General features: G+C 46.6%; 1 protein-coding gene across 1 annotated transcript in view; it reads right to left on the bottom strand.

The window, feature by feature from the left end:
- Positions 1-225: 225 nt before the first annotated feature.
- SORBS1 (sorbin and SH3 domain containing 1) overlaps positions 226-9345 on the bottom strand; it is a 116421-nt gene continuing 107301 nt past the window's right edge. The window contains exons 28-31 of the mRNA XM_088531405.1: positions 7806-7916; positions 2468-2526; positions 1108-1220; positions 226-511 (exon numbers count right to left, since the gene is read on the bottom strand). Of these exons, the coding sequence (XP_088387531.1) occupies positions 444-511; positions 1108-1220; positions 2468-2526; positions 7806-7916 (351 nt within the window). The 3' untranslated portion in view covers positions 226-443. The remainder of the gene's footprint in view (positions 512-1107; positions 1221-2467; positions 2527-7805; positions 7917-9345) is intronic.

Below are 9345 nucleotides of genomic sequence, written 5' to 3'. Positions count from 1 at the left end.
GCAGAATGCAGGGATTCTTCGGGAGGCAGCAGGCTCGGCCTCCCGGAGCTCCTCAGCGAACGGCGGCCCACACTGCCCCCACGCACTGTCGTATCTCAGCACACAAACAAAACCCAAACCAGGTGCTTCCCCGAAGCCTGCTCAGAGGGAAATACTCCGTACAAATTAAGATTATCACCAGGACTCTTGCTGGGGAGGGGAGAGGAATACACAAAGGCAGCACTGTAAACTAGAAACTTTGCCTCTTCTTAATCAAACAAATCACACCCTGAATCAGTGGAAGTAGGGCTACACATTCAACTCAGTACTGTACCACATAACCACATCCTCCTAACGCTCTCATCTCTTGTCTATTACATTCATAAATTGTCTGTTTCTTTGCTATTTAAAAACACCATCTGGAAACAACTCCATCATTGCCACTGTGGGATCGCTGCTTTTTTTTACAGGTACAGAAGTTTCACGTAGTTGCCAGGGAAGGTGCCGAACTGTCTTGTTCTCCTGGATGTACCTGTAGGGGAAAGAGAACACAAGAAAGTCAGAGTAAGACGGAGTCACACGGAAAGGCTCAGAGGCTTAGGAAGGTAGAGGAGGCAGCCTGCTCGACTTGCAGGCATTACTTTCTAAAATTAAATAGGAGTCCTGGTCAAAGAGCCTTTGGGTAGCAGAACGAGTTCTGCCGCTAATCATTTTTTCTTTCTCATACACCAGTAACAATTAACAAGGTGCTGGTGAAATTCCTGGGCCCACAGGCTAAGTGCCAAATTCCTATCAGTTTAAATGGGCTAATAGGAAGTAAGCCTTGACTTCCACTCCTGGGATGGAAAGTACTGTCCAGAGGCAGAGACCTAGATTTCTAAACCTGCAGCTATGGATGAGGCTGGACTTCCAGAGGCTGCAGCTCCCATTTCTCCTTACTTGCACTGCCACCACTCTGCACCTCAGTTTAATCCAACCTCATCTCAGTGAGAAAATATGAGAAAACAGGTGAATTTTCTGTTTTAATTTCTGTTTTAACTCTGCAAATGAGGGTAGCTTCCAGATGTTCTGCAAAATTGCTGGCTTGCATCTCAAAGAGCCCAGCTAAGGGGCAGACGTCGCACTCACCCACAAACCAGCCATCATCACACTTCTCCATGACATCCACAATATCCCCGTCCCTCAGCTCCAGCTCATCATCGTTCTGAGGAGTGTAGCTGTAGAGCGCTTGGTAGCTAACTCTAAAAACAGAGAGATACTGCGCGTTAGCCCGCGGATTTTTCTGACATTCTGACATGTCAGTAGAAGACATCCCCGTTCCCTTTTCTAATTCCCACAATGTTTTGTTCAGTACAATCTGAACCTCATGTGATTTCTATTGGAGGTCAAAGCCAATTGTATTAATCTGGGCATGGTCCCACAGCTGTAACAACACACAGTATCACATCTCCTTTGTGTGGGAGCTTCTGCTTCCATTTTGCCACAGTCTCCATAGACCATGACCACCAGAGCTTTGCTAAAGGCAGCACCAGGAGAGGGTAGGAGTACGGATGCCACATTAAATTCAATATCAGAATCTGGATACACTCATTCCTGGGCAAAACAAGCCTTCCCTTCCCTTCCTCCCCCACACAGGCAGAGCCACGATTTAGCAAAAATCCGACAGAGTGAAGGACTTCAGAAAAGGTGCTGCCTGCTCTCCTGCACTAAGGTTGCTGGTTGATTCCAGGCCGAGGAGGAACAGTGTAAACAGAAACCAAAACCTGAATCCTGTTCTGAGCTACTTCCTCCACCTGTGATTACCAGAAAGGAATGATAAGAGTGGAAGCAATCCACTCTTTGGGGTTATTTTGGGAGGTTTGGGTTCCCTGGCTACAGACAGCGGAAATAGGGATGGTGTGGCACTTTCCATTCTGCATGAGAACAGGTGGTGGGAAGCAAAGGCTCCTGTTGGGAGCTGACCACCAATAAGCTTCAGTCCCCAGTGGATACTATAACCTAATACTCTCAAAACCATCAGTTTTAATTGAGCTTAAATGGCAGCTCCAGGTCAGTGGACAGCTTTGAAAATCTCAACCTTGATTTCTCACATCATTCAGCTACTGGTTCTTCAGTGCACTTGCCTGACAACGCACCCGTTGACTCTGCGAAAAGCTAAGAACAAGAGCGTGCCCACTGTCAGTGCCCCACATAAGCCAGAGCTACTGGATGATGATTTGACTCCAGCTTCAAACTCAAACATGTTGAGATGTCTCCTACAACCCGTGTGAAACAAGTGTCCAAGGGAGACCCACTTCTGCACCACGGGATCTTTGTTCCACATAGTATACAAATACAAAGGTACCAGTTTTAAGCTTCTCACTGAGATGATGAAACTTGAAAGCTTCTCGCATTTTGATTCTTTAACAAAAGATGACCTTTACCCTTAACTAACTTAACTCCTGAGATGCTGAAGCCAATAGAAGAGATGGGAGCCAAACGAACTTACATGTCTCGTGGTGTATGACTTCTGTCAGGGCTGGCTCCTTGCTGCTGTGCTTGAGGTTGCTGAGAAATGATGAGAGATGGTTTATGGTCATTAGAGGTCACCTTGTGGCGAGAGTCAAGAGGCTGAGATATAGTACTGCAGTAATGAACAGACTTTTCTGCAATGTTTATGATCTCATTGCAAACAGCTTCCTGCGTGGTAGGCAGCATTGACATCCAAGAACACCCAAAGAACAGTCAACAAGGGGAGAGGGAGGGGAGAATATAGACAGGAAGAGATGGGACATTCCAGATGCAGCACATAAGTCCAGTAAAAAAAAAAAAGAGTTGTAGATCCAGGTAAATATCCAGGTAGTGGAGTGCAGAAGTGATCCAGGTGTAAGCATGGAAAAACAGGCAAGATACAGAAGAATTTGGCATTTAGTTTGAATATACGTAACAAATGCATATACATATATTTTAAAAAGCAGCAGCATAAGAGGTTGTGATTAGTTAGGCAGTGGCACCATTACAAATGCTATGGAATCAGTTCAAGACTGTAAGGCGGGCTGCTCCATTCATGCATTTTGTCTTATTTAACTTATATCCAGGGACTGGAAACACATTTAGCCCAACTCTTCATTGGCAATGGCAGCTTTTTAAGTGCTAATTTCCCCTTTTCTATTGCAAACATAACAATATATGTAAAAAGATAAATATGTACCTATTCTGCAGCTAAAAATACTGCTGGAATTTTATACTCTACCGAGGTGTTACTGCCTGGGTGAAGAGAGGCTAGGACTACACATCTGATTTAAATGGTGGCCTTACCACATAGCTCTTTTCAGACTCTGTGAGATCTGGTCCAGCTCTCAATGAATGGTGGGAAGGCTGTGTGATCACCAAGCAAATGATAAGGAAGACATTTTAGCAGATGTTATATTGCTCAGAATTAAAAATTTGTAAATGGTGTGCAGACAACAAAAGAAAACGAACAACTCTTCCCCCACCCCTCACCCCAACACTGCTCTTCTTGGCCAACAAGGTCTTTCACTTACATGGAGGGACATTCAGGCTACAGTGATGCACCTGCACCACAGCACACAGAGCGCTGCAGAGTAGCGAAACTGAACATGAGAGCAGGGAGCCAGAGGACGAGATGAGAGAGCAGGGGCACAGCTACTACCAGGAATGATGCACAGTGCAACACTGCATTGCTGGGGGAAGGGGGAAACAAGGGCAGGAGCACATACGGGGGGTTCCAGACTCGAAAGGCCAAAACCAAGCTGAGAGGAAACTGCTGCTGTTCTCAGAAAAGCCCTTTTCGACTTTGACACGGGAAAGCCTGGCAATTTGCTTGCTTCCCAAGACTACCAGCTCAGGTCCTCAGAAGACAGCCCCTCAGTGCAGCCCCATCAAAACCACTCTGCTTGTACCAAGTGAGGACCTGAGCTGCTTGTTAACTCTCTGCACAAGGACGAGCTTCAGGTCAGAGAATGCCCTGCCTGAGGAGCTCAGCTGCAAACCCCACCAGCCACGATGCCTTCTGGCCCCTAAGCTGTTTTTCGCTGCACTCGCACCTCTTCTCACAGGGCATCACGTGCCCAGTCCAGGGAGCTGCAAGGAGACTCTGTGAGTTGGAGGTTTGCAGGGGGAAGCGTCACTGCGAAAGCTTCACAGAAATACCCAGAGCCCTGGCTGGGCATGCTTTTGGCACGCTCAAACTCCTGCATGGTGTGTGCACACAGGAGACAACAGAGCACCTGAAGCCATGGAGGGTCATTCCTACTGCCCGCAGTGCTGACTGGCAAACTGGATTGCATAAAATACAGAGCACTGCTGTTTTGTGATCATTCAATAGACTACTCAACCCAAATCCCCAAAACCTTAGTTTCACACTTTCCCTCCCCTTATTTATTCACTTCAACAACACCCTTCACCATTTCTGGGCTCTCAAGACCTGGATGCAGTCTCAGGAAAAAGCCTCTCTCTCTCACGGCACCCCAAGAGAGCAGAGAAGTGAAGGATAAAGGGCTTTGTGCCACCTCCAGCCCAAGCCTGCTCAAAGCGTTGGGAAAATACAGTGTGATGAGCTCATCTCTGCTTCCCACTCCTAAAGGTCCTCTGAACTCAGTTTGGACCTCTGGGACTATGCTTATCTCTGTATTAAAGAAAAGCATCTCTCTTCCTGAGGACTGTGACCCAGTCTCCACCAACCCAAATTCACAGCAACCCCTCTTCAATCAAAGCTGCTCTCTGGAGCTGGGACCTGAGTTCACGGAGATCAGGGTAGTGGAATCACTGCCCTGGGAAACAATGGTCTATTATCATGCATATTTTAATCCAGACAGAGGTCAAAAAGTAATTTGCATAGGCTAATTAATATTAATTTGAATTTACTATGTAGTCTGAAATCATGCCAGAAGTCTCAGAAGTCCATCATGCCAGTCTACCAGCAGCCCTGAAAAGCTAACAGGACACTTGGAAAGTCCAAGTATTGAGCGCAGCAACTGGATTGAATGCATCAAATCTGGAGAAGTCAGAGCCAGCTCAGGTGTGGCAACAGAGCTGCGAAGAGCCAGTCTTCAGGCTGAGGAGAGAAGCAGGACATATATATATCTTTTTTTAATTCAAGAAAGTGCTTCTCCACTCCACACTAATAAATTGACAGCTGGAAATTGCTCTGAGCACTTCTAAGCCAGTGCGGTCATTTCTCATTGACCTCCTTGAACAGCTTTTGTCCAAAACGCATTAACAATGCTGAATTAAATGGGCTGCTTGAAGCTAAAAAAACCTGGCCCTGCCTCTGAAGGGTCCTCAGTGCAGACGCAGACCTGCAAGCACAGCAGGCACAGCCTGCACAGGGCATCAGAAACTTGGCCACGTTCCCTTTGTTAACACTAAGGGCCTAGACTTAAGCAGGTACCTGAGTGCCTTGCCAAACCAGTGTCTATGCCTCTGTGTCTGGGAGTACACAAACATGCGACAGTCAGTCCTGAAACACAGCTGGCCACTGCTTCCACCTCATAAGCAGTTTGAGGATGGATCTAAAAACATTACAAATTTGTAAAAATACCATAGAATAGGTCAGCCTAGGAAAGCCCTGAGATGTTTTTACTGTTAAGAAGGAAGATCCTGGGGCTGCTCCACACCCACTTCCCGGTGAAGGCAGCTGCCATCAGTGTGTCATCCATCACAGCTCCTGTTTTCATCCCCTATCCCACCCTCCCTGGTCAGAGCTCCGGGACAGTGAGGCAGAACACACTAACACACAGGACAGACGGGCAGACAAGTCGGTCTCCAGGGAAGGGCAGGGAGAGCCCCAGCACACACCCGAGCCCCGCGCTGGTGAAGGCAGGAAGGGGGAGGCTGGCCCAAGAGCTCTCACAAAGGGCGCTGAAAAGGCCATGGCGCAGAGCGGCTCGGCTGAGGCTGCCACAACCGAGCGCCGGTCCCGGCTCCGAGCCGTGCGCAGCCCCCGGCCCCGCGGGGACCCTCCTCCGGCCTCCGTGGGCGTCCGGCTCCGCGGGGCCTCTGCAGGGCTGGAGCTGCCCTGGCCCTGCTGCTCATGGCCACACACGGTGATGGGGGCTCAAAGCGGGAGTCAAAGCAGGAAATTCCCAGGGGTCTCTCGAGATAAATTCAATCGATTGATTACACTGGAGCTCAATATTCATGTTTTACTGGAATGTTGGAACAAATTAGCAGTAAGCTACATAAAAGGCTTGGGTTTGGTCTTTATTTTATAGGCTGGACTTCAAAACTAAAGGGAATAATTTTGTAACATCTAAATGCACTTCTTAATATCACTGCTCTTTGCATTACTATTGGGAACAAGCAAGAACACAATCCCTATCCCAGTCCTGAATCCAAGGCATCTTACATTTGCAATAAAACCTGCACCTGAATTTCATAACTGAGGTCTTTCTCTGTGATAAACAAACTTAAAATTGCAAACTATAAAATATCCTCAGGCATCATGGTTAAATAGTATTCAAAACAAGGAATAAGGCTCTTGATAATGTCACACACACTTTTAACTTAACAATGCTCTGATTGTCCAGGCATATACAATAAAAATTTTGGCTTGACATGAACTCCAGGAAAAGCCACTGAGTCACGTTACAAACCAGGTGCAACACCCCAGACAGACCTCTGTGCTAGCCAGGGCTCGGGAGGAGCAGCTCTCTCATCATGCCACTTTATTCCTTTGCTGCAGTATATAACCAGGGCAAGCATCAGCAGGACCAAGCAGATCAGAGGCCAGGAGAAAGGGCAGTAGAGAAACTTCCATGGATTAATAACATGAAGCACAATATTTATCCAATTGGATTCAGATATTGAAATTACAAGGGAAGCAGGAGGTGGTTTTTAAGAAAAAAATGTTTTCCAAACTTTTGCTCTGAGGAAAAGGAGGTAATTAAAGGTAATTAAGGAAAAATTCAGGGTTAAAGTGATGTCTCACTCTAAAGGACTGCTCAGAAAAATGAATAACGTTGGCACCTACTTCCCACATTCATCTTGCACAAGCAACCTGCTTGGTTTTAACTGCTCAAGCCAAGACTGCTGCCCCCAAGCCCGCCACCACAAGCTCACTGCAGTTCACAGCTGTCAACTTTTCACTTCAAATATTGCCATCTTGTGGATGCTGCCTGGAAGCACCACGAGGCAAGAGCACCCGCAAGTTCTGCTCACTCCCCCCGGGTGTGCAGTGCTGAAGGGAGCTCAGGACGCCGCTGTGTCCCTGTCCCTCTTCAAAGATGTTTGTAGCTCGCAACAGCAGAGCTCGGAGCCTCCACAATAAACGAATCCTTCCTGAGGGCTGGGACAGGTCTCCCGCACTGCGGAGGTAGGTCCTACACCCAGCTCAGGGCCACTCAAACCTCAAAGCTTTGTTTAACCATCTCAGGTGGTTAAACAAAGCCTGTGCCAAAGCATATCCCGTTATATGGCTCTTGCTAACAAGGCCACTGATCCTGCCTGGCAGGTCCCTGGGAAGCTGAGCTGAAGGCACACAAGGTCAGAACCCCTTGGCAACTGGAAGTGCTAAATAAGCCCTGGGTTAATCCTTTCGAGGAACAGAAAGTCAAAGCCTCAGCTGGTACAAATGGGCATAAGGCCACTGACTTGCAGAGCTATGAAGCTTTGGAGCAGCTGAGGATTTTGCCCACACCTGCCCTTCTGCACAGTCTGGAAGCCATTTACATTTTTTTTTTTTAAGATAATGCTAAATTAAAAGCAAGAGTAGTATCTCATTTGTAGAACCAGTAAATGGAGAAACAGGCATATGACAAAACAGTGGCATGGCATGGAAACAACTCTAAGTCATGGAAAAGTAATCAGCAAAGATGATTGATTACCTTATTGACTCTGCGTGTAAGTCTGGGAGGTGGTTGTGTTGTGACAGTAGAGGAAGAGAGGGCAGAGGAAGAGAGAGGAGCAGATGAAGAGAATGCTTTTGAGTCTGCAGTCTTTTGAAGAAAAGAAAAGTTGGTCAGCTTGGCATACACTCTCTTATCACAAACACTGATAGTGATAAGAGCATCTACTATCCAGTTAAATTTGATGCATACACAGCAAACTTAACTCCATGCAAGGGTAGATGCAGCTTTCTGGTTGGTTTGTCTGAGCTTACCACCTCACTGTGTTCTAAACATGCAAGTTAGATCTGTAAGAACTGTGATTAGAAAAACATCCAGATTGGAAGCAGTTTTATACGGCTTTCAATACAGTCCTGATTATGACTGCAGATTATGAAACAGAAATCAAACAATTTGTCCTAAGATTTCCCAGTGTGAAATGTATCACCCTATAAAGAACAGTCCCTCTTAATAATGGCTAGACCAGGTATGCCATGGTTACAAAACATTTAAGAAATTTTTTATAATGCTGTCATTTAGTGCTCTCCAAACTCCCACTCTTGTGCAAGGCAACGTAGCAGTGCTCTAATGTACATTGGCGGGCTATGGCCTATAAGGGACCTGAAGCCAACTGAGGCTTGCACCTGAAAAGTAAGGTAGATCTCTTATACCAAAATTGGGAGCAGACATATATTGCAGAAGCCACTTAATGGTTCTCCTAAATTTCTTCTCAGTGTATACTGTAGTTACATGTAAACGAACACTCCTGAAGGAAAATAACATTGGGTCTAGCTCTCATTTGGGCCTGGACCCTTTCATATCATTTTGGAAATGCAAAATTAATAAAATCTACTCAAAGCATAGAGGACAATCAAGCCTCTCTGACCTAGTAACACGAAGCCCCAACTAAGGTTCACCAAAATCCCAGGCTCCAGGATCTTCCCTCCTGTGTGGCCACAACAGAGGATGGCATTTGGGATTCCTGAAGCCAGGCTGACATTCACAAGGACTTTCAGTCCTTGGCTTTGGGGAAATAAAATAGAGCCCAGCACCAAAGATGGTCCATTGCACACTGGAAAATCTTTTAATAGCAAGGAGTGGCTTGTATTCTGGAAATCTGGCAGTGCCGTATACAGGCATGGGGCCTGTGCAATCACATCTGGTTACAGCCATTTTCTGGGACAGTTACCTCATTAGATGTGATCAGTTAGGTTAGTCCTGAGTTATGATCTGTTCTAAAATAACTCTCACCACGCTGCTCCTGAGCCCTCTTCTAAGGCTTTCTGGCCTGTTTTCCAGAGATTGCCACTGGTGATCCCTGGAAGAAAGGCTTTGGAGCCTCAGAAGGGTAGCCACTGGCTTTGCCTGGCCAGCTGAGCAGCACAAACCTCAACACACCAGTAAAATCAGCAACTGAGAGTAGCACACACACATGCAGGAAAAGTACCTTCTTTTCCCCGCTTTGAAACTTTCTCAGATCCCCTTTCCTCAATGCCTCATTGCCTCTTTTCTCTGCTTTACCTCCCTGCACAATAGCCAT

The sequence above is a fragment of the Tinamus guttatus genome, unplaced genomic scaffold, assembly GCF_059628265.1.
Source record: "Tinamus guttatus ecotype Peru unplaced genomic scaffold, ASM5962826v1 Tinamus_guttatus_pri_ptg000416l, whole genome shotgun sequence".
NCBI lineage: Eukaryota > Metazoa > Chordata > Aves > Tinamiformes > Tinamidae > Tinamus > Tinamus guttatus.
This window is presented reverse-complemented; position numbering and strand designations above follow the sequence as displayed.